The 25,360-nt window shown below is 41.7% G+C and overlaps 2 protein-coding genes and 9 non-coding genes across 11 annotated transcripts; 9 read left to right on the forward strand and 2 right to left on the reverse strand.

Annotated features, from left to right (window-relative positions):
* Positions 1–2,303: 2,303 nt before the first annotated feature.
* On the reverse strand, positions 2,304–6,756 carry zgc:92907 (uncharacterized protein LOC436733 homolog). Its single transcript, XM_055888832.1, has 4 exons — positions 5,039–6,756; positions 4,724–4,886; positions 4,479–4,617; positions 2,304–4,320 (listed from the first exon to the last, which is right to left on the reverse strand). The coding sequence occupies exons 1-4, from the start codon at positions 5,117–5,119 to the stop codon at positions 4,209–4,211; spliced, it is 495 nt and encodes a 164-aa protein (XP_055744807.1). The 5' UTR covers positions 5,120–6,756; the 3' UTR covers positions 2,304–4,208.
* A 101-nt stretch (positions 6,757–6,857) lies between these two features.
* LOC129827729 (ras-related protein Rap-2c) lies at positions 6,858–11,193 on the reverse strand. Its single transcript, XM_055888831.1, has 3 exons — positions 9,995–11,193; positions 9,303–9,620; positions 6,858–8,566 (listed from the first exon to the last, which is right to left on the reverse strand). Exons 1-2 carry the CDS (start codon positions 10,265–10,267, stop codon positions 9,342–9,344), a joined length of 552 nt encoding a protein of 183 aa, XP_055744806.1. The 5' UTR covers positions 10,268–11,193; the 3' UTR covers positions 6,858–8,566; positions 9,303–9,341.
* Positions 11,194–12,378: 1,185 nt separating this feature from the next.
* Positions 12,379–12,451, forward strand: trnaa-agc (transfer RNA alanine (anticodon AGC)). The gene has a single exon. It is a non-coding gene; the product is annotated as a tRNA-Ala (tRNA).
* A 1,528-nt stretch (positions 12,452–13,979) lies between these two features.
* Positions 13,980–14,052, forward strand: trnaa-agc (transfer RNA alanine (anticodon AGC)). Its single transcript has one exon. It is a non-coding gene; the product is annotated as a tRNA-Ala (tRNA).
* A 1,528-nt stretch (positions 14,053–15,580) lies between these two features.
* Positions 15,581–15,653, forward strand: trnaa-agc (transfer RNA alanine (anticodon AGC)). The gene has a single exon. It is a non-coding gene; the product is annotated as a tRNA-Ala (tRNA).
* Positions 15,654–17,181: 1,528 nt separating this feature from the next.
* On the forward strand, positions 17,182–17,254 carry trnaa-agc (transfer RNA alanine (anticodon AGC)). The gene has a single exon. It is a non-coding gene; the product is annotated as a tRNA-Ala (tRNA).
* Positions 17,255–18,782: 1,528 nt separating this feature from the next.
* On the forward strand, positions 18,783–18,855 carry trnaa-agc (transfer RNA alanine (anticodon AGC)). The gene has a single exon. It is a non-coding gene; the product is annotated as a tRNA-Ala (tRNA).
* A 1,528-nt stretch (positions 18,856–20,383) lies between these two features.
* On the forward strand, positions 20,384–20,456 carry trnaa-agc (transfer RNA alanine (anticodon AGC)). The gene has a single exon. It is a non-coding gene; the product is annotated as a tRNA-Ala (tRNA).
* A 1,528-nt stretch (positions 20,457–21,984) lies between these two features.
* Positions 21,985–22,057, forward strand: trnaa-agc (transfer RNA alanine (anticodon AGC)). Its single transcript has one exon. It is a non-coding gene; the product is annotated as a tRNA-Ala (tRNA).
* Positions 22,058–23,585: 1,528 nt separating this feature from the next.
* Positions 23,586–23,658, forward strand: trnaa-agc (transfer RNA alanine (anticodon AGC)). The gene has a single exon. It is a non-coding gene; the product is annotated as a tRNA-Ala (tRNA).
* A 1,528-nt stretch (positions 23,659–25,186) lies between these two features.
* On the forward strand, positions 25,187–25,259 carry trnaa-agc (transfer RNA alanine (anticodon AGC)). The gene has a single exon. It is a non-coding gene; the product is annotated as a tRNA-Ala (tRNA).
* Positions 25,260–25,360: the final 101 nt, after the last annotated feature.

The raw sequence follows: 25,360 nt of genomic DNA on the forward strand, positions 1-25,360 counted from the left end.
ATGATTATGAAGTCTTAATATTAATTGCGACATTAAAGGAGATTGTTCTCTTTTTCTTTTGTTGGTCTTGTCAACAATTTGCTTCTTTCATTTTGGCGCCTGCTTACTGTCCGTCTTAATCTCCGTCTGAAGAGGATGTGGTGTTAGTTTTGATGCAAGAGGGCAATCGTACTCCTGCCTATGCCAGCCTTATTACAGTGTGCTGACTAGTGTCATGAGGAGTGAAGGACAAGCTGAATCACACTTACAGACAACACAACAACCGTATCAAGACAATAGCAAATATGAACAATAAACCAAGTCTTATAAAACAGATTTAATATACACTTCAAGGCCAAAAGTATGTGGACACTTGCTTGTTGAACATCTTTCCAAAATCATGGGCATTAATATGGAGTTGGTCCCCCCTTCGCTGCTATAACAGCCTCCACTCTTCTGGGAAGGCTTTCCACTAGACGTTGGAACATTGCTGCAGGGACTTGCTTCCATTCAGCCACAAGAGCAGTAGTGAGGTCGGGCATTGATGTTGGGCAATTATGCCTGATGCGCAGTCGGCGTTCTAATTCATTCCAAAGGTGTTTGATGGAGTTGAGGTCAGGGCTCTGTGCAGGCCAGTCAAGTTCTTCTCAACAAACCATTTTTTTGTGGTCATCATTTTGTGCATGGGGGCATTGTCATGCTGAATAAGGAAAGGGCCTTCCCAAACTGTTGTCACAAAGTTGGAAGCACAGAATCATCTAGAATGTCATTGCATGCTGTAGCGTTGATTTCCCTTCACTGGAACTAAGGGGCCTAACTCAAACCATTAAAAACAGCCCCAGACCATTATTCCTCCTCCACCAAACTTTACAGTTGGCCCTATGCATTGGGGCAGGTAGCGTTCTTCTGGCATCCGCCAAACCCAGATTTGTCCATCAGACTGCCAGATGGTGAAGCGTAACTCATCACTCCAGAGAACACGTTTCCACTGCTCCAGAGTCCAATGGCGGCGAGCTTTATACCACTCTAGTTGACGCTTGGCATTGCGCATGGTGATCTTAGTCTTGTGTGCGGCTGCTCGGCAATGGAAACCCATTTCATGAAGCTCCCAAGCTCCCAACAGTTATTGTGCTGACTTTGGTTCCAGAGGCAATTTGGAACTCGGTAGTGAGTGTTGCAACCGAGTGCTAAAGGCGGTCCCGTTCTGTGAGCTTGTGTGGCCGACCACTTCACAGTTGACCGGGGCAGCTCTAGCAGGGCAGAATTTGACAAACTGACTTGTTGGAAAGGTGGCATTCTATGACGGTTCCACGTTGAAAGTCACTGAGCTCTTCAGTAATGCCATTCTACTGCCAATGTCTGTCTATGGAGATTGCATGGCTGTGTACTCGATTTTATACACCTACCAGCAACGGGTGTGGCTGAAATAACCGGATCCACTAATTTGAGGGTGTATCCACATACTTTTGTATATATAGTGCATCAAATGATATATATTTTCAATTTGTTCTGTTCATAACAAATAATCAGCATAAGATTTATAATATACTGTATCTACACTCAGTACATTGAGTATTTCAAACATTAGGAACATTTTGTCATGCCCATTCGCGCTCTGTATGGCACACATACATAGACAAACCACGTCTCAATTGTCTCAAGGCTTAAACATCCTTCTTTAACCTGTCTCATCCCCTTCATCTACACTGATTGAAGTGGATTTAACAAGTGACACCAATAAGCTTTCACCTGGTCAGTCTATGTCATGGAAAGAGCAGGTGTTCTTAATGTTTTGTATACTCAGTGTACATCCATGTTTCTCCTCTCATTTCGAGTTGAAAATATACCCCTTTCACCAGCATCCAATACCTAATCAGCCTGTCTCCAACTGGTTAAAATAGAACATGGCCAGATCAGACCTTTTAACAGACAGTGATTTGGAGGCCCCAGGCACAGGGCAGTCCGAGGTTTTAGTTCGGGACCCACCGATGTGGAAATTCTGGGTCAATACATATTTGATATTTTCTTTATCAAACAATACCTATACTGAATAAAAATATAAATGCAGTGCTATGAAAGGGTGGAATTTTATCTTATTAATTTAATATCAATCAATAAATGGATTACCCTGTCTATTGTTGTCTCAGCCTGTTTTGAATTTTCCTAGGGGTTGGAATTATGCCAGCCATTAGAGTTCGGGGCAAGGGTGAACCGTTTCAGCTTCAGCTTCTGTAGACTGTAGTTATATTGAACAAAAATATAAACAAAACATATAACTTGTTGGTTCCATGTTTCATGAGCTAAAATAAAAGATCCCAGAAATGTTCCATATGCACAAAAAGCTTATTTCTCAAAAATAGTGTGTACAAATGTGTTTACATCCCTGTTAGTGAGCATTTCTCCTTTACCAAGATAATTAATCCACCTGACAGGTGTGGCATATCAAGAAGCTGATTAAACAGCATGATCATTAATTACACAGGTGCATCTTGTGCTGGGGACAATAAAAGGGCACTTTAAAATGTGCCGTTTTGTCAACCAACACAATGCCACAGATGTCTCGAGTTGAGGGAACGTGCAATTGGCATGCTGACTGCAAGAATGTCCAAAAGAGCTGTTGCCAGATAATTTAATGTTCATTTCTTCACCATCAGCAGTAGATCCAACTGGCCTCACAACCGTAGACCACATGTAACCATGCCAGCCCAGGACATCCAGATCTGGCTTCTTTACATGTGGGATCATCTGAGGGGGAGGGGTGTTGAGGAGTATTTCTGTCTGTAATAAAGCCCTTTGTGGGGAATAACTCATTCAGATAGGCCCACCCACTGGGGAGCCAGGCCTAGCCTATGTCCTCCCAGGCCCACCAATGGCTGTGCCCCTGCCCAGTCATGTGAAACCCATAAATTAGGGTCTAATGAATTTACATTGTCTGATTTCCTTCTGTGAACTGTAACTCAGCGTAACATTTGAAATTGTTGCATGTCGCATTTATATAATAAAAACTTTATGGCCATTCCAGGACAGATAGAAACTTGGTTGCAGTTTATGTTCATTAAGCGAATAAGAAAATGTTAAATTACTTGAATATGGGAAAGATGTAACAATTTTAATTTGCATCAAAAAGTGAGAATTGTATCAGAAATTGGAAAGTTCGGGAAAACATAAGGGAAGATCATCAGGTATGTAGAAAAAAAATGTGTGTCCTGAAGAGCTTGTGAGTGTCGTAGAGGGAAACAAAGTATTTCTTAGCTTCAGGAATGGGGTCATAATAGTTTTTTTTTTATATTATATTTTTATTTTACCTTTATTTAACTAGGCAAGTCAGTTAAGAACAAATTATTTTTACAATGACGGCCTACACCGGCCAAACCCTAACCAGGACGACACTGGGCCAATTGTGCACCGCCCTATTTGACTCCTGATCACGGCCGGTTGTGATACAGCCCGCGATCGAACGAGTGTCTATTGTGACGCCTCTAGCACTGTGATGCAGTGCCTTAGACCGCTGCGCCACTCGGGAGCCCACTGCGCAAAGCTAGAGCTAAATTCGCAGGGAGAAAACAGAATCCGCAGTGTTTGTCATAAACAGAGATGCTCACAATTGCTTAATAGCGCATTATTAAACAAAATGATGATGATTTAAGGCCCCAGGCAATTGCCTGAGTTGGTATTAGCTCTGCATACTGATAGGAAAAACTAGAAGCCAGGCACGCGAGGCCCAGGCTACCCTCTGGCCAACCCCACTTCCAGTTATCGCAAAGATGAGGAGTTTCAAAGAGCAAACATCATAGCCATGGTGATCAACTGTACTGCGCTGATGGAGCGGAAATCACAGAAGATATATGTGGTCGTTGCAGCAGCAGAGAAATATTTTGGGGTGAGAGGTTTTAGTGCAGAATAACTACAGGAAGTTTTGAGAGAAGGGGTTCCATCCTCCCAGACCGACAGCATGGTGTAGGATTGTTTAGGGCCAACGTAGTGGGATGGGGTGGTTGGTTTTTGGTGATAGTGTATAGGTGCTGGGTTAAATGGTGGTGCAATTTAAGATTATCCCATTCACCTTTTTTGTTTTTGTGACCACAATTTGCATTCCATACTCCGACCTGTGAAAGGCAGTACGCAACACAGCGTCTAGTCTGCTGGAAAGCCACATGAAGAAGAGCGCAAAACATCTCGAGAGTCCATAACAGAACACAGTTGACCTCAGAGACTGCCCTCCATTGGAATCATTGAACACCAAGGGCCCTGTCCAGGAAATTGGCAAAATGCTTTGGTTGTCCGGGTAAGAAGGGTGAAAGAACAGCAAGGTCCATTGTCTTCAGGGTCTCAGTAAGAGTGCTGTGAAATAATTTGAGAGAAAAGGGTATGTTGACCCACTGAATTTCAATCACAGTTTGACAACTCTACGACTCTACGACAGAAATGTACATATACAATATGTCAGATTGACCAAGTGAGTCCTCATGATCAAGTTGCACATGAGGATTTACACTGACCTGGGGGTGCAGTACAGTAGGTGTGAGTCTTGGTGTAGCTGTCTGGCCAGCTCTAGCTGGTGATTGTCCATAAGTTTGTCATTGACCACAACTAGCAGTGGCTTGTCTGCACCAAGGGTCTCCAGACAACTACCTGCCCCTGAAAATACAAGACAAGTCATTATAATTTATCAACATCATAGACCAGCACAATGGTATGGTAGTTTACCTAGTTTGTTTCATTTCTTTAAAAAATAGATACACACCAGCATGGCTGATAACCAGGTCGGCACATTTGATATTTTCAGCAATGGAATCCTTGAATCGGAAGGCCTCTAACGTGAGCTCGTGACAGCTGTCTGGATCTGGGAGAATGGAGCCTTGTCCAACCTGCAGGACCAAATGTTGATAGCCGCGGGCTTTCAACTCCTTCAAGAGAGAGATGCATACATTTCTAGAAATATAACAATGCGAGGGTAGGACACTAGGTAGGTCTACTCAAATTATTACTGTCTAATTTTTGAGGACAGTTGGCTAGCTAGCTAATGTTAGCTTCTGTAGCCATCACATATCATACTCACTTGAACAGCTTCAGGGGAAGTAACGCGTTCGATTAGGTCATCAAAGCTTGTTGTTCCTACGGTTACAAATACCCTCTTCATGGTTGCTCATGTATCAAATGTAATTTGCAGTACTTGTACTAAAGATGTCCCATGTGTTTGTTTACAAATTTCAGTAGCCTGGCGTCACGTTTTTCTTTCATTTCCTTGGCATTTCCGCTAAAGAATACATCACTCTGCCACCTACAGGTTTGGACATGAACTTGCAGTCTAGACATTTTTTTCATAAAAATAAGTGTGGCGCTATTGATCTAATGAAGAAACAGTAGTTTGTCTATGACCATTTTGAAAATGCCTCCAGTAGGTAGGTTTCCATTTAATTGGTGACAGATTTTCTTGCGACTATTCTAACATCCGCATAAAGAAATTATGCGCATTTTCCACTAGTGGTGTTTCCACCAAACGGATTTGTTGCCGATAAACATCAGTGCATTTATTATGTTTTATTTAACATTTTAACTAGGCAAAGGTTAAATAAATAAAAACATACATGCACACTGATTTTTATCTGCAACAAATACGTTTGGTTGATGATATAGTGCACACAAAATTTACTTTTTCGCTTAAGTTTTATGTACCGAATAAAAATACAAAGTTAAATGTGTTTCCATCGCATTTTCAACTCGACGGTTAGTTTTGTCCGAAAAAACTTGTGTTAAATAGCAAACGTTGCCTACTCTGGTCTTTGCACGTGTTTTCTAGCCAACAGCTAGCATATACAGTGCGAGTAGGCTGTGCGGGTTGTTTTGTCTATTACATGATGAGATTATGGGTAAAAACGATCATATTGTATCTGGCAAACGGCAGTCAAGCATCGACCATCATGTCACCAGAATAAGACCCTCGATATATTGGAAGGCAGCATCAAACTCATTACCGTGCACTTTCAGCACCCTGTGAAGTTCATCATAATTTATTTAATCTGTAACCTAATAAAGTACATGGTTTCCCGAGTCGTAGTGGGGGGACCACAAACCATATCATCGCGACTCCAAATGTACTTCGAGATGATTAACTCAATATTTGCGCATTAAGGCGTTTCCACTGGCATTTCCCGCATAATTGATTTTACCGACACAAAAAGATCCCACCATGTTGAACGAACAAATTATCTGTCGGCATTTATACAATTACGCTGAAACTTCCTGTCTCCATCACAGCTGTTGTGATTTTGTTTAATACAATATGACTTTAGTCGTATAAAAACGGTGGATGGAAACGTTGTTTGACATGTAAAAATACATTTTTTTAAAAGCCCCCAGAGCTAGAATAATTGCTTTCAAATAATGTAGAGAATGCTGCCCTCTTGTGGCTGATTGTGTAACAGTATTTGGCCTTACTATATGCAACAAATAAAACGTTGCAGATAGAAATATACTATATAGAACAGACTATTCTTTCTACCTGACAAACTCATATGTTCTACCACATTCAGAATTGCCCAACCAAGGCCACTAACAACCTCAAGTCGGGTCATTTGAATATTGAGCCAGCTCAAAAAGTGCCTGTTCTCATTATGTGCAATGGAAAGACAGACAGCACTCTGCAGAAAGTGAATTACATTTGATGTGAAGTAGGAAACAATACTCTATATATAGTGTTTCAGTCTGTAATGAAGTCTAAACCAGAAATGTAAGACAATTTGAATCAGCATACCAAACTTGTGACCACATGATCAGGTTAGTGTCCTTCAAATCTTAGTATCAGATTTGTACTACATGGCAGTAATTGTGTTGAAGAGTTGAAAGTATGAGACTGAATGACCACACAGAAACCAACATAAGACTGAAATCATTTAAGGCTCTGTTAATGCAAAACTTACAACAAAAAACTCACTGTAAAGTCAAAAAAGCAAACCCAAAAGCAAGTATAAATGAAAACTTTGATGATTGGATAACAATGTAATTAGATATTAATAAATAGGTTATGAGAAACTTAAAAAAAAAAAATCATAATCTAGAAGTTAGTTTAGGGACAGAATTTGATCAAACCATGTAACATGACAGTCATCATCCAAATGACCGAGGAACCTGTATCTAAAGCAACCACACAGCTGTAATCAGAAAACAAACATGGATCTACAGTCAACTCAACATGAATGTCTCATGCTTAGGGGCACATCAACCTGGCTTGACCACACCCGTCAAAAAATTGAAAATTGGGCTGCTTCTATACCACCATACAGTTGGTTTTAGGCCCCATAAAGCGGTGTTTCCCCACTCCAGCCCTCAAGTCAACTAATCATTAAGCCCTCATTAAACATTTTTCCAACCACTTTTTTCACAAGTAAAGTCATACTGTATTAAAACAAAAACATTGACAGCTGTAGTGGAAACAGGAAGCGCCAGTACAATTTTTATAAATGCAGACAGACATTTCGTTCGTTCGACATGGCGGGCTTTTTTGGGATCAGTAAAATGTATTGTGAGAAATAGTGGTGGAAACCCCTTTATATTGATATAATAACCATCATATCGAAGTCAACTTGGAGTCACGCGATGTGGTCCTCCCACTACCACTCGGGAAACCATGCAGTTTATTAGGCTACAGATTAAATAATTGATGAATGTCACAGGGTGGTGAAAGTGCAAGCTGATCTTGATGTTCCTTACCAATAAAATCAAGGGTCTGATTCTGGTGACATGATGATCGATGCAAAAAAATTATGTATTTTTGTTATCCATAATAATGTAATGTAGACGAGCCTACCAGCAGAGTCTCTGCGGTATGTTGCTAGAGTGCACGTGCCAAGACCAGAGTTGGCAGATTTGCTATTTAACACAACAGTTGACAAAACTAACACGTTAAACTTTAGATTTGTATTCCGTACATGAAAACAGTTGCAAAAAAGTACATTATGTGTGCACTACGTCATCACACAGTGACTTCTATCTGCAACAAGTCCGTTTTTGAAAATCTGTCGCCAATTGATCGGAAACCTAGCTAACGACTTGAAATCAGGTGTTTGGTAAACACTGCTGTAGAGCACAGCAATCATATATTTACCACGGTTTGATTGAATTCTGTCCCGAGGCCCAAACCTGTATAATGGCTGTTATCACTTCAAAATGAAATACCAGATTTAACAAACCAATTCCAGTACAAAGTAAAACTAGGGGATATAATGACTGAGCAGCTTCAAAAAGGGACACTGTGGTCCCGAGCAGATCACTGCTCATTGCCCCAGCACTCCCCAACCCCAAATGAGAAAATAGAAATCCATAGACAACCCTTCATCCTCATAAATCTGTCCTATACACATTGAAAAGTAGGTCTTCCCTGCACCTAAACCATGAAGGCCAGTGAGTCTGCAGGTGAATGTGTTCCACAGTCAAGATATCAAAGGTTGGGCAGGCTCAAGACTCCCTTGAATTGGCTCATGAACAGACAAGAATCTGCCCTCTGGTAAGTAATACTGCCAGCTGGAGAGGTCAGAAGGTGTGATGGAGCTGAAGTGGTTCCTGGGGTCATAGGTCATCAAAGCAGGAACTTTACAACAATGGAAAAAGAAAAAGTACTGTTACTGAGAGTAGAGGAAAGACTGAAAACAATAGGTGTTGAGACACTAGTAGATATGAAGATATTACTAAGTAACTAACACCTTTACAATTAAGGAAATTAGCATTTCACCAATATGTAAACTGTGAAACTCAATTACAACGACCAATACCTCAATGTGTGTGTTTGCTGTATGGGTGGGGAAGTTAGTTCTCACAGTGAAGAAAATCTGCTTCCTGTTTTGGAACATCAATTTATATTCAGGATGTTGCGTTTTCCTTTTTCTTTGTCTGGGATCTGCCCTCTCTTGCTTATAGGTCTCTCGTCTCTCTGCTTGTACATAACCATTCACTTCCCTCACTCCTCTTTTCCGCCCCTGTGCTCACTGCTCAGACAATTGGCTTCTTCACGCCACATTCTTTGTCTGATCTAATGATAACAGGCTAAACCAACGGTTTTATCAGTCCGTGCAGCAAACCCCCTTTCTGTCTGCTTCTTCTAACAGCTGTCATATGGATCCCTTTGTGCCCACCCCTGATCCTCTCATCTCCCTGCAGATTTTTGTACATGCATTACAAACTCTACACTGCTGCTATCCATGCCCATACGTCTTTTGACAGCCTGTGAATTCTTGCCCGTTGTCAGTGAAAAGACTATCAGTGTGCATTATCACTTCTTAGTGTTACTATGTGTGTGGAGGGTGAAGTATAGTGCTTCAGCCTCTTACCTGGGAGAGTTGTGGAGAGGACAGTGTCCACCTACTCCTTTACTGCACGACACAGGCCGTGCAGCACTGCTCCTGTTTCTCTGGCAGTGTGGCATAGTTCATCTGACGGACGATCTCAGCAAACAGCTCGTCCACCATGGTCTTACTCTTGGCTGAGGTCTCGATGAAGGGGCAGCCCCACTCCTGAGCCAGGGCCCGGCCGTCTGCACCTGCAACCTCCCTCTCAGACTCCAGGTCCACCTTGTTGCCCACCAGGATCAGTGGCACCTTCTCAAAGCGCTTGACCCGCACTATCTGGTCTCGCATCGGCCTGATGTCCTGGAGTTAGGGATGGATAGAAAGGATATTCTCAGGAACTGTGGGAAAAAGTTTGTGCAACATCTATTGCTGCATAGCTCTTCAATGTATATCAATGAGTTAAGTAGCAGCCCATTGGCCATTCTTCCAATCTGTTGAGTTTATACAATTTTGGACTTAGCCCATAGCTGTAGGGATTAAGGCAATGGCTGGATCTCTCCAATTGGTTCCTGATTTGTAAACAATGGGGTTACGACTCAAAATGATAGAAGACAACTGAGATTGCTCAGTAGGCCCATTTAAAACATGGGTACAATGCATCTTGACAGCTGGTGATGCTAGCTAGCTCCTTGACATGTGGGTAGGTATTGGTAACAGGTAGTAAGGGCCTTTACCTGAAAAGACTGTTGATTGACGAGACTGTAGACAAGTATGAAACCCTGGCCGTTCTTGATGTACAGGTCTCTCATGGAGGCGAATTGTTCTGTCCCTGCCGTGTCAAGGATCTCCAACACCGAAGGCGACGAGTCCACTTCAATCTCTTTCCGATAGAAGTCCTCAATTGTAGGGTCATATTTTTCGATGAACGTGCCCGTGACAAACTGGACAGTCAGCGCGGACTTGCCAACGCCTCCGCTTCCCAACACAACCACTTTGTACTCCTTCATTAGGGTGCACGAGCTTGACCTGGGCTACTTGGCTACTTAGCTGGCTAGCTGAAATGTTATATCCTTTGACAACATTAAATCAAGCAAACCTTGAAAGCACTCCTCTGCAAACTAACAAGTGAACCTCAGTTAAAATGTTAACACGTATGCTTAACAATTGGAAAACATACAATAAGTTAAAACAAAACACAAATCTGGTTAAATACATAAGTCTTGGACTGAGTAAGCTAGCTAGCAAAGTTGGCTAAATCCACAACGCCCCTCCATGTTCGCTCACGATAAGGAGCCTTATGCCAAATCATACACAGACAGTAAATATACCTTGACACGAATATGGGCAGTAGTTGCTTTAATCTGCCCCAAAACGGCGCATTAGCTGGCTTGGTGGCTAACTAGCTAAGATGCACAATACGATAATTATTTCCTATTGTCTCCATTTTTGGAGAGCATGTGAATGTGGCTTGCTCACATACTGTTCCACATCATAAACCATACCGGTGTCGCAAAAGCGCAATGCAAACGTCTGCCACGGAGGGTCCCTGGCCTTATTCCGAGCGCGCTGCACTTAACAGCCAGATAGCGTTTAGGAACCTTGGGTTGGAGTTTTAGTCCAATGCTGTCCACAGTACACTGCTTGCGGTTTAGGATGAGAAGGTGGAAGACCTCCCACTCCCTTCCCTAATTTCGTCCTCACGGCCTCTCCCTGCTATTACTGCCTCACCCTCGCGACCACCACTGAGCCGTAATGTCTTGTGGAACCGAGTATGTTAGCAGCTCGTATTTTCTTTCCAAATCTATAAAATGAGGGAGCACCAAATTTGTGGTGCGAATACTATATGTTCTAGTCCTCAGCAGGGACATTAAAACGATACACGACAATCCAAAATGCAGGCCATACTGTAAAGGAAGGACCACGGTGGGGAATGTGCAATTTAATTGGTCCTTGAAGAGCGATTGGCATTCCCATTGGTTAAACTATAACTTCAGGCGGGACAGGAGATCGAAACGTTTGAACGTTTAGAATTTGCACATAGAAATGTGCTGCATAGAATGGAACTTTCAGGATTCAGTTAAAAAATTTAGTGAGCTATTTACAGAAACGATGTTAAATGTTATTGGCAATAAATAATTTGTCTGATATGTCATATATTTTGTGTGTGTATTTATAAGTGTGCTCAAGCTTTTCCCCAGTAGGTGGAATGGGAGACTCCAAACATTGATGTGAATTAGTGTTCTCATCTGCTTTTTTTGGACCTCTTTTTCTGGATGCTTTTGCTCAGGATTCTTTTTTTTATGACTGTAAGGTTGACCTCTGTTGATCAGCGTATCAGCAATGCCACAGAGCATAGTCAATGGGCTAGGGGACAAAACAAAACAGATACCCAGATGACCACACGAGTGAAACTAACTTCGAATAGGGACACAGACACACTGCTACATTGCCTTTCTCATTTTACAATTTAAAAAAACGAACAATACCAAATTACTCATGAACCATTAAGAGAGATCACCACTTAAGTGGTTTATTACAAGGTAAAACAAAAATAACAGGAGTCATACATGTATTTCTATCTCTATATTTATACATATTGAAAATAACTGGTATGTAGCACAGTTCTCTAGCACATACAAGTGCAAGCGAAATATCTGTAGCTGTTCATTTGTTAGTAAATGTTGGGAGCTGTGACTCTATCTATTCTACTGGAAGGCTGTCCTCTCCTCTGCTTACTGTAGAAAGGCCTTGGACCGATCCATCTGAGACGCAGTGAGCATAAGAACGACAAAAGACAGGAAAACAGTGACCATGTTCGGGCGACTAACATGCATATCCCCACGATCATCTGATCCTGATGTTATTCCACATACAGCCAGCAGGGGGAAGTCCAGACTCACAGGTTTTTCTGCTATCATACACCCAAAACTCACTAACCATACAACTATTTCCACCACTAGGCTTACTGCAGTCGCTGCTTCAACCGTTACCGAACTACCATGAAAAATACTTTTAGACAGCTGAAGCAAGCATGCTTTAAAAAGAAAGTATCCTTTCTAGTTGACGAGGGGTTTGGCAGTGCGGTCCTTGAGATTTCATACTTCTTATTAGAGGCACAGGGGGATTAGCTCAAATGGTAGAGCGCTCGCTTAGCATGCGAGAGGTAGCGGGATCGATGCCCGCATCCTCCAATTATTTAGTTTGGTTCAATCAGCACACATTGTTGTTGTAGCTCTGGACTGATTTAACTAATCGAAGGATTAGTTACCAAATTGAAACAAGTGTGCTTGTCTGGCTCTAAAATGAAAATGTCTATTGTTGGGGGTACCCGAGGACTACAGTTGGGAAACACCAGTGGAAGGTAGAGCGTGGTGACGAGTTGAAATATTAATTAAAAATAGGCCTATCGGTAGACGCTGCTATCGTGGCTGTTAATCATATATTAGGCTAAGTACTGTTTTATACTCTGTACTTTCAATTGTTTTGAGTCCATGACATATTTCTCATGCAGTGTTTTAGTAGGATTATTTAGGGACAGTTCAAAAATTACTGGGTGAGTGGAGGCTTGTAACTCTCAAACTCTAGGGGTGTTTCTCCAAACATACTACCTACCATGCTCCACAGTCATGCTCCGAATGTTTTCTCCAGTACGTTCTCTTGAGTATGTTCTTGTGAGGACCAGAGTGGGGAGAATACATAAAACAATACATTTAAGAAGCACTCGCACAACCCCTACTGTATTACCTCACGCTTCACCGCCCCATTCACTGAACCTCCTTCCAGCCAGGACAATGGCAACAATAGACGAAACAAGATATACACAAAGCGTACATTGGACTTCATAATTATCAGCTACATATGTGAATCGTAACAATTTAGCTAGCCAGATAGTTAAACAGGAAAAAATGACCTAAAACTACTATTATGCAAGATAGATGTCAAATCTTTGTGGTTACAGTAGCTAGCTAACAATGCTTGGTGGCTATCTGGCTAGCTAACAGTACTAGTAGCTAGCCAGTCAGCCCCATTGACTAATTATGGGCTTGCGATCTAAGGTACTTAGGCAGGTAAACATGCCGAACAATACCAAATTACTCATGAACCATTAAGAGAGATCACCACTTAAGTGGTTTATTACAAGGTAAAACAAAAATAACAGGAGTCATACATGTATTTCTATCTCTATATTTATACATATTGAAAATAACTGGTATGTAGCACAGTTCTCTAGCACATACAAGTGCAAGCGAAATATCTGTAGCTGTTCATTTGTTAGTAAATGTTGGGAGCTGTGACTCTATCTATTCTACTGGAAGGCTGTCCTCTCCTCTGCTTACTGTAGAAAGGCCTTGGACCGATCCATCTGAGACGCAGTGAGCATAAGAACGACAAAAGACAGGAAAACAGTGACCATGTTCGGGCGACTAACATGCATATCCCCACGATCATCTGATCCTGATGTTATTCCACATACAGCCAGCAGGGGGAAGTCCAGACTCACAGGTTTTTCTGCTATCATACACCCAAAACTCACTAACCATACAACTATTTCCACCACTAGGCTTACTGCAGTCGCTGCTTCAACCGTTACCGAACTACCATGAAAAATACTTTTAGACAGCTGAAGCAAGCATGCTTTAAAAAGAAAGTATCCTTTCTAGTTGACGAGGGGTTTGGCAGTGCGGTCCTTGAGATTTCATACTTCTTATTAGAGGCACAGGGGGATTAGCTCAAATGGTAGAGCGCTCGCTTAGCATGCGAGAGGTAGCGGGATCGATGCCCGCATCCTCCAATTATTTAGTTTGGTTCAATCAGCACACATTGTTGTTGTAGCTCTGGACTGATTTAACTAATCGAAGGATTAGTTACCAAATTGAAACAAGTGTGCTTGTCTGGCTCTAAAATGAAAATGTCTATTGTTGGGGGTACCCGAGGACTACAGTTGGGAAACACCAGTGGAAGGTAGAGCGTGGTGACGAGTTGAAATATTAATTAAAAATAGGCCTATCGGTAGACGCTGCTATCGTGGCTGTTAATCATATATTAGGCTAAGTACTGTTTTATACTCTGTACTTTCAATTGTTTTGAGTCCATGACATATTTCTCATGCAGTGTTTTAGTAGGATTATTTAGGGACAGTTCAAAAATTACTGGGTGAGTGGAGGCTTGTAACTCTCAAACTCTAGGGGTGTTTCTCCAAACATACTACCTACCATGCTCCACAGTCATGCTCCGAATGTTTTCTCCAGTACGTTCTCTTGAGTATGTTCTTGTGAGGACCAGAGTGGGGAGAATACATAAAACAATACATTTAAGAAGCACTCGCACAACCCCTACTGTATTACCTCACGCTTCACCGCCCCATTCACTGAACCTCCTTCCAGCCAGGACAATGGCAACAATAGACGAAACAAGATATACACAAAGCGTACATTGGACTTCATAATTATCAGCTACATATGTGAATCGTAACAATTTAGCTAGCCAGATAGTTAAACAGGAAAAAATGACCTAAAACTACTATTATGCAAGATAGATGTCAAATCTTTGTGGTTACAGTAGCTAGCTAACAATGCTTTGTGGCTATCTGGCTAGCTAACAGTACTAGTAGCTAGCCAGTCAGCCCCATTGACTAATTATGGGCTTGCGATCTAAGGTACTTAGGCAGGTGAACATGCCGAACAATACCAAATTACTCATGAACCATTAAGAGAGATCACCACTTAAGTGGTTTATTACAAGGTAAAACAAAAATAACAGGAGTCATACATGTATTTCTATCTCTATATTTATACATATTGAAAATAACTGGTATGTAGCACAGTTCTCTAGCACATACAAGTGCAAGCGAAATATCTGTAGCTGTTCATTTGTTAGTAAATGTTGGGAGCTGTGACTCTATCTATTCTACTGGAAGGCTGTCCTCTCCTCTGCTTACTGTAGAAAGGCCTTGGACCGATCCATCTGAGACGCAGTGAGCATAAGAACGACAAAAGACAGGAAAACAGTGACCATGTTCGGGCGACTAACATGCATATCCCCACGATCATCTGATCCTGATGTTATTCCACAGACAGCCAGCAGGGGGAAGTCCAGACTCACAGGTTTTTCTGCTATCATACACCCAAAACTCACTAACCATACAACTATTTCCACCACTAGGCTTACTGCAGTCGCTGCTTCAACCGTTACCGAACTACCATGAAAAATACTTTTAGACAGCTGAAGCAAGCATGCTTTAAAAAGAAAGTATCCTTTCTAGTTGACGAGGGGTTTGGCAGTGCGGTCCTTGAGATTTCATACTTCTTATTAGAGGCACAGGGGGATTAGCTCAAATGGTAGAGCGCTCGCTTAGCATGCGAGAGGTAGCGGGATCGATGCCCGCATCCTCCAATTATTTAGTTTGGTTCAATCAGCACACATTGTTGTTGTAGCTCTGGACTGATTTAACTAATCGAAGGATTAGTTACCAAATTGAAACAAGTGTGCTTGTCTGGCTCTAAAATGAAAATGTCTATTGTTGGGGGTACCCGAGGACTACAGTTGGGAAACACCAGTGGAAGGTAGAGCGTGGTGACGAGTTGAAATATTAATTAAAAATAGGCCTATCGGTAGACGCTGCTATCGTGGCTGTTAATCATATATTAGGCTAAGTACTGTTTTATACTCTGTACTTTCAATTGTTTTGAGTCCATGACATATTTCTCATGCAGTGTTTTAGTAGGATTATTTAGGGACAGTTCAAAAATTACTGGGTGAGTGGAGGCTTGTAACTCTCAAACTCTAGGGGTGTTTCTCCAAACATACTACCTACCATGCTCCACAGTCATGCTCCGAATGTTTTCTCCAGTACGTTCTCTTGAGTATGTTCTTGTGAGGACCAGAGTGGGGAGAATACATAAAACAATACATTTAAGAAGCACTCGCACAACCCCTACTGTATTACCTCACGCTTCACCGCCCCATTCACTGAACCTCCTTCCAGCCAGGACAATGGCAACAATAGACGAAACAAGATATACACAAAGCGTACATTGGACTTCATAATTATCAGCTACATATGTGAATCGTAACAATTTAGCTAGCCAGATAGTTAAACAGGAAAAAATGACCTAAAACTACTATTATGCAAGATAGATGTCAAATCTTTGTGGTTACAGTAGCTAGCTAACAATGCTTTGTGGCTATCTGGCTAGCTAACAGTACTAGTAGCTAGCCAGTCAGCCCCATTGACTAATTATGGGCTTGCGATCTAAGGTACTTAGGCAGGTAAACATGCCGAACAATACCAAATTACTCATGAACCATTAAGAGAGATCACCACTTAAGTGGTTTATTACAAGGTAAAACAAAAATAACAGGAGTCATACATGTATTTCTATCTCTATATTTATACATATTGAAAATAACTGGTATGTAGCACAGTTCTCTAGCACATACAAGTGCAAGCGAAATATCTGTAGCTGTTCATTTGTTAGTAAATGTTGGGAGCTGTGACTCTATCTATTCTACTGGAAGGCTGTCCTCTCCTCTGCTTACTGTAGAAAGGCCTTGGACCGATCCATCTGAGACGCAGTGAGCATAAGAACGACAAAAGACAGGAAAACAGTGACCATGTTCGGGCGACTAACATGCATATCCCCACGATCATCTGATCCTGATGTTATTCCACAGACAGCCAGCAGGGGGAAGTCCAGACTCACAGGTTTTTCTGCTATCATACACCCAAAACTCACTAACCATACAACTATTTCCACCACTAGGCTTACTGCAGTCGCTGCTTCAACCGTTACCGAACTACCATGAAAAATACTTTTAGACAGCTGAAGCAAGCATGCTTTAAAAAGAAAGTATCCTTTCTAGTTGACGAGGGGTTTGGCAGTGCGGTCCTTGAGATTTCATACTTCTTATTAGAGGCACAGGGGGATTAGCTCAAATGGTAGAGCGCTCGCTTAGCATGCGAGAGGTAGCGGGATCGATGCCCGCATCCTCCAATTATTTAGTTTGGTTCAATCAGCACACATTGTTGTTGTAGCTCTGGACTGATTTAACTAATCGAAGGATTAGTTACCAAATTGAAACAAGTGTGCTTGTCTGGCTCTAAAATGAAAATGTCTATTGTTGGGGGTACCCGAGGACTACAGTTGGGAAACACCAGTGGAAGGTAGAGCGTGGTGACGAGTTGAAATATTAATTAAAAATAGGCCTATCGGTAGACGCTGCTATCGTGGCTGTTAATCATATATTAGGCTAAGTACTGTTTTATACTCTGTACTTTCAATTGTTTTGAGTCCATGACATATTTCTCATGCAGTGTTTTAGTAGGATTATTTAGGGACAGTTCAAAAATTACTGGGTGAGTGGAGGCTTGTAACTCTCAAACTCTAGGGGTGTTTCTCCAAACATACTACCTACCATGCTCCACAGTCATGCTCCGAATGTTTTCTCCAGTACGTTCTCTTGAGTATGTTCTTGTGAGGACCAGAGTGGGGAGAATACATAAAACAATACATTTAAGAAGCACTCGCACAACCCCTACTGTATTACCTCACGCTTCACCGCCCCATTCACTGAACCTCCTTCCAGCCAGGACAATGGCAACAATAGACGAAACAAGATATACACAAAGCGTACATTGGACTTCATAATTATCAGCTACATATGTGAATCGTAACAATTTAGCTAGCCAGATAGTTAAACAGGAAAAAATGACCTAAAACTACTATTATGCAAGATAGATGTCAAATCTTTGTGGTTACAGTAGCTAGCTAACAATGCTTTGTGGCTATCTGGCTAGCTAACAGTACTAGTAGCTAGCCAGTCAGCCCCATTGACTAATTATGGGCTTGCGATCTAAGGTACTTAGGCAGGTGAACATGCCGAACAATACCAAATTACTCATGAACCATTAAGAGAGATCACCACTTAAGTGGTTTATTACAAGGTAAAACAAAAATAACAGGAGTCATACATGTATTTCTATCTCTATATTTATACATATTGAAAATAACTGGTATGTAGCACAGTTCTCTAGCACATACAAGTGCAAGCGAAATATCTGTAGCTGTTCATTTGTTAGTAAATGTTGGGAGCTGTGACTCTATCTATTCTACTGGAAGGCTGTCCTCTCCTCTGCTTACTGTAGAAAGGCCTTGGACCGATCCATCTGAGACGCAGTGAGCATAAGAACGACAAAAGACAGGAAAACAGTGACCATGTTCGGGCGACTAACATGCATATCCCCACGATCATCTGATCCTGATGTTATTCCACAGACAGCCAGCAGGGGGAAGTCCAGACTCACAGGTTTTTCTGCTATCATACACCCAAAACTCACTAACCATACAACTATTTCCACCACTAGGCTTACTGCAGTCGCTGCTTCAACCGTTACCGAACTACCATGAAAAATACTTTTAGACAGCTGAAGCAAGCATGCTTTAAAAAGAAAGTATCCTTTCTAGTTGACGAGGGGTTTGGCAGTGCGGTCCTTGAGATTTCATACTTCTTATTAGAGGCACAGGGGGATTAGCTCAAATGGTAGAGCGCTCGCTTAGCATGCGAGAGGTAGCGGGATCGATGCCCGCATCCTCCAATTATTTAGTTTGGTTCAATCAGCACACATTGTTGTTGTAGCTCTGGACTGATTTAACTAATCGAAGGATTAGTTACCAAATTGAAACAAGTGTGCTTGTCTGGCTCTAAAATGAAAATGTCTATTGTTGGGGGTACCCGAGGACTACAGTTGGGAAACACCAGTGGAAGGTAGAGCGTGGTGACGAGTTGAAATATTAATTAAAAATAGGCCTATCGGTAGACGCTGCTATCGTGGCTGTTAATCATATATTAGGCTAAGTACTGTTTTATACTCTGTACTTTCAATTGTTTTGAGTCCATGACATATTTCTCATGCAGTGTTTTAGTAGGATTATTTAGGGACAGTTCAAAAATTACTGGGTGAGTGGAGGCTTGTAACTCTCAAACTCTAGGGGTGTTTCTCCAAACATACTACCTACCATGCTCCACAGTCATGCTCCGAATGTTTTCTCCAGTACGTTCTCTTGAGTATGTTCTTGTGAGGACCAGAGTGGGGAGAATACATAAAACAATACATTTAAGAAGCACTCGCACAACCCCTACTGTATTACCTCACGCTTCACCGCCCCATTCACTGAACCTCCTTCCAGCCAGGACAATGGCAACAATAGACGAAACAAGATATACACAAAGCGTACATTGGACTTCATAATTATCAGCTACATATGTGAATCGTAACAATTTAGCTAGCCAGATAGTTAAACAGGAAAAAATGACCTAAAACTACTATTATGCAAGATAGATGTCAAATCTTTGTGGTTACAGTAGCTAGCTAACAATGCTTTGTGGCTATCTGGCTAGCTAACAGTACTAGTAGCTAGCCAGTCAGCCCCATTGACTAATTATGGGCTTGCGATCTAAGGTACTTAGGCAGGTAAACATGCCGAACAATACCAAATTACTCATGAACCATTAAGAGAGATCACCACTTAAGTGGTTTATTACAAGGTAAAACAAAAATAACAGGAGTCATACATGTATTTCTATCTCTATATTTATACATATTGAAAATAACTGGTATGTAGCACAGTTCTCTAGCACATACAAGTGCAAGCGAAATATCTGTAGCTGTTCATTTGTTAGTAAATGTTGGGAGCTGTGACTCTATCTATTCTACTGGAAGGCTGTCCTCTCCTCTGCTTACTGTAGAAAGGCCTTGGACCGATCCATCTGAGACGCAGTGAGCATAAGAACGACAAAAGACAGGAAAACAGTGACCATGTTCGGGCGACTAACATGCATATCCCCACGATCATCTGATCCTGATGTTATTCCACAGACAGCCAGCAGGGGGAAGTCCAGACTCACATGTTTTTCTGCTATCATACACCCAAAACTCACTAACCATACAACTATTTCCACCACTAGGCTTACTGCAGTCGCTGCTTCAACCGTTACCGAACTACCATGAAAAATACTTTTAGACAGCTGAAGCAAGCATGCTTTAAAAAGAAAGTATCCTTTCTAGTTGACGAGGGGTTTGGCAGTGCGGTCCTTGAGATTTCATACTTCTTATTAGAGGCACAGGGGGATTAGCTCAAATGGTAGAGCGCTCGCTTAGCATGCGAGAGGTAGCGGGATCGATGCCCGCATCCTCCAATTATTTAGTTTGGTTCAATCAGCACACATTGTTGTTGTAGCTCTGGACTGATTTAACTAATCGAAGGATTAGTTACCAAATTGAAACAAGTGTGCTTGTCTGGCTCTAAAATGAAAATGTCTATTGTTGGGGGTACCCGAGGACTACAGTTGGGAAACACCAGTGGAAGGTAGAGCGTGGTGACGAGTTGAAATATTAATTAAAAATAGGCCTATCGGTAGACGCTGCTATCGTGGCTGTTAATCATATATTAGGCTAAGTACTGTTTTATACTCTGTACTTTCAATTGTTTTGAGTCCATGACATATTTCTCATGCAGTGTTTTAGTAGGATTATTTAGGGACAGTTCAAAAATTACTGGGTGAGTGGAGGCTTGTAACTCTCAAACTCTAGGGGTGTTTCTCCAAACATACTACCTACCATGCTCCACAGTCATGCTCCGAATGTTTTCTCCAGTACGTTCTCTTGAGTATGTTCTTGTGAGGACCAGAGTGGGGAGAATACATAAAACAATACATTTAAGAAGCACTCGCACAACCCCTACTGTATTACCTCACGCTTCACCGCCCCATTCACTGAACCTCCTTCCAGCCAGGACAATGGCAACAATAGACGAAACAAGATATACACAAAGCGTACATTGGACTTCATAATTATCAGCTACATATGTGAATCGTAACAATTTAGCTAGCCAGATAGTTAAACAGGAAAAAATGACCTAAAACTACTATTATGCAAGATAGATGTCAAATCTTTGTGGTTACAGTAGCTAGCTAACAATGCTTTGTGGCTATCTGGCTAGCTAACAGTACTAGTAGCTAGCCAGTCAGCCCCATTGACTAATTATGGGCTTGCGATCTAAGGTACTTAGGCAGGTGAACATGCCGAACAATACCAAATTACTCATGAACCATTAAGAGAGATCACCACTTAAGTGGTTTATTACAAGGTAAAACAAAAATAACAGGAGTCATACATGTATTTCTATCTCTATATTTATACATATTGAAAATAACTGGTATGTAGCACAGTTCTCTAGCACATACAAGTGCAAGCGAAATATCTGTAGCTGTTCATTTGTTAGTAAATGTTGGGAGCTGTGACTCTATCTATTCTACTGGAAGGCTGTCCTCTCCTCTGCTTACTGTAGAAAGGCCTTGGACCGATCCATCTGAGACGCAGTGAGCATAAGAACGACAAAAGACAGGAAAACAGTGACCATGTTCGGGCGACTAACATGCATATCCCCACGATCATCTGATCCTGATGTTATTCCACAGACAGCCAGCAGGGGGAAGTCCAGACTCACAGGTTTTTCTGCTATCATACACCCAAAACTCACTAACCATACAACTATTTCCACCACTAGGCTTACTGCAGTCGCTGCTTCAACCGTTACCGAACTACCATGAAAAATACTTTTAGACAGCTGAAGCAAGCATGCTTTAAAAAGAAAGTATCCTTTCTAGTTGACGAGGGGTTTGGCAGTGCGGTCCTTGAGATTTCATACTTCTTATTAGAGGCACAGGGGGATTAGCTCAAATGGTAGAGCGCTCGCTTAGCATGCGAGAGGTAGCGGGATCGATGCCCGCATCCTCCAATTATTTAGTTTGGTTCAATCAGCACACATTGTTGTTGTAGCTCTGGACTGATTTAACTAATCGAAGGATTAGTTACCAAATTGAAACAAGTGTGCTTGTCTGGCTCTAAAATGAAAATGTCTATTGTTGGGGGTACCCGAGGACTACAGTTGGGAAACACCAGTGGAAGGTAGAGCGTGGTGACGAGTTGAAATATTAATTAAAAATAGGCCTATCGGTAGACGCTGCTATCGTGGCTGTTAATCATATATTAGGCTAAGTACTGTTTTATACTCTGTACTTTCAATTGTTTTGAGTCCATGACATATTTCTCATGCAGTGTTTTAGTAGGATTATTTAGGGACAGTTCAAAAATTACTGGGTGAGTGGAGGCTTGTAACTCTCAAACTCTAGGGGTGTTTCTCCAAACATACTACCTACCATGCTCCACAGTCATGCTCCGAATGTTTTCTCCAGTACGTTCTCTTGAGTATGTTCTTGTGAGGACCAGAGTGGGGAGAATACATAAAACAATACATTTAAGAAGCACTCGCACAACCCCTACTGTATTACCTCACGCTTCACCGCCCCATTCACTGAACCTCCTTCCAGCCAGGACAATGGCAACAATAGACGAAACAAGATATACACAAAGCGTACATTGGACTTCATAATTATCAGCTACATATGTGAATCGTAACAATTTAGCTAGCCAGATAGTTAAACAGGAAAAAATGACCTAAAACTACTATTATGCAAGATAGATGTCAAATCTTTGTGGTTACAGTAGCTAGCTAACAATGCTTTGTGGCTATCTGGCTAGCTAACAGTACTAGTAGCTAGCCAGTCAGCCCCATTGACTAATTATGGGCTTGCGATCTAAGGTACTTAGGCAGGTAAACATGCCGAACAATACCAAATTACTCATGAACCATTAAGAGAGATCACCACTTAAGTGGTTTATTACAAGGTAAAACAAAAATAACAGGAGTCATACATGTATTTCTATCTCTATATTTATACATATTGAAAATAACTGGTATGTAGCACAGTTCTCTAGCACATACAAGTGCAAGCGAAATATCTGTAGCTGTTCATTTGTTAGTAAATGTTGGGAGCTGTGACTCTATCTATTCTACTGGAAGGCTGTCCTCTCCTCTGCTTACTGTAGAAAGGCCTTGGACCGATCCATCTGAGACGCAGTGAGCATAAGAACGACAAAAGACAGGAAAACAGTGACCATGTTCGGGCGACTAACATGCATATCCCCACGATCATCTGATCCTGATGTTATTCCACAGACAGCCAGCAGGGGGAAGTCCAGACTCACATGTTTTTCTGCTATCATACACCCAAAACTCACTAACCATACAACTATTTCCACCACTAGGCTTACTGCAGTCGCTGCTTCAACCGTTACCGAACTACCATGAAAAATACTTTTAGACAGCTGAAGCAAGCATGCTTTAAAAAGAAAGTATCCTTTCTAGTTGACGAGGGGTTTGGCAGTGCGGTCCTTGAGATTTCATACTTCTTATTAGAGGCACAGGGGGATTAGCTCAAATGGTAGAGCGCTCGCTTAGCATGCGAGAGGTAGCGGGATCGATGCCCGCATCCTCCAATTATTTAGTTTGGTTCAATCAGCACACATTGTTGTTGTAGCTCTGGACTGATTTAACTAATCGAAGGATTAGTTACCAAATTGAAACAAGTGTGCTTGTCTGGCTCTAAAATGAAAATGTCTATTGTTGGGGGTACCCGAGGACTACAGTTGGGAAACACCAGTGGAAGGTAGAGCGTGGTGACGAGTTGAAATATTAATTAAAAATAGGCCTATCGGTAGACGCTGCTATCGTGGCTGTTAATCATATATTAGGCTAAGTACTGTTTTATACTCTGTACTTTCAATTGTTTTGAGTCCATGACATATTTCTCATGCAGTGTTTTAGTAGGATTATTTAGGGACAGTTCAAAAATTACTGGGTGAGTGGAGGCTTGTAACTCTCAAACTCTAGGGGTGTTTCTCCAAACATACTACCTACCATGCTCCACAGTCATGCTCCGAATGTTTTCTCCAGTACGTTCTCTTGAGTATGTTCTTGTGAGGACCAGAGTGGGGAGAATACATAAAACAATACATTTAAGAAGCACTCGCACAACCCCTACTGTATTACCTCACGCTTCACCGCCCCATTCACTGAACCTCCTTCCAGCCAGGACAATGGCAACAATAGACGAAACAAGATATACACAAAGCGTACATTGGACTTCATAATTATCAGCTACATATGTGAATCGTAACAATTTAGCTAGCCAGATAGTTAAACAGGAAAAAATGACCTAAAACTACTATTATGCAAGATAGATGTCAAATCTTTGTGGTTACAGTAGCTAGCTAACAATGCTTTGTGGCTATCTGGCTAGCTAACAGTACTAGTAGCTAGCCAGTCAGCCCCATTGACTAATTATGGGCTTGCGATCTAAGGTACTTAGGCAGGTGAACATGCCGAACAATACCAAATTACTCATGAACCATTAAGAGAGATCACCACTTAAGTGGTTTATTACAAGGTAAAACAAAAATAACAGGAGTCATACATGTATTTCTATCTCTATATTTATACATATTGAAAATAACTGGTATGTAGCACAGTTCTCTAGCACATACAAGTGCAAGCGAAATATCTGTAGCTGTTCATTTGTTAGTAAATGTTGGGAGCTGTGACTCTATCTATTCTACTGGAAGGCTGTCCTCTCCTCTGCTTACTGTAGAAAGGCCTTGGACCGATCCATCTGAGACGCAGTGAGCATAAGAACGACAAAAGACAGGAAAACAGTGACCATGTTCGGGCGACTAACATGCATATCCCCACGATCATCTGATCCTGATGTTATTCCACAGACAGCCAGCAGGGGGAAGTCCAGACTCACAGGTTTTTCTGCTATCATACACCCAAAACTCACTAACCATACAACTATTTCCACCACTAGGCTTACTGCAGTCGCTGCTTCAACCGTTACCGAACTACCATGAAAAATACTTTTAGACAGCTGAAGCAAGCATGCTTTAAAAAGAAAGTATCCTTTCTAGTTGACGAGGGGTTTGGCAGTGCGGTCCTTGAGATTTCATACTTCTTATTAGAGGCACAGGGGGATTAGCTCAAATGGTAGAGCGCTCGCTTAGCATGCGAGAGGTAGCGGGATCGATGCCCGCATCCTCCAATTATTTAGTTTGGTTCAATCAGCACACATTGTTGTTGTAGCTCTGGACTGATTTAACTAATCGAAGGATTAGTTACCAAATTGAAACAAGTGTGCTTGTC

Source organism: Salvelinus fontinalis, chromosome 29, assembly GCF_029448725.1.
Source record: "Salvelinus fontinalis isolate EN_2023a chromosome 29, ASM2944872v1, whole genome shotgun sequence".
Taxonomy (NCBI): Eukaryota; Metazoa; Chordata; class Actinopteri; order Salmoniformes; family Salmonidae; genus Salvelinus; species Salvelinus fontinalis.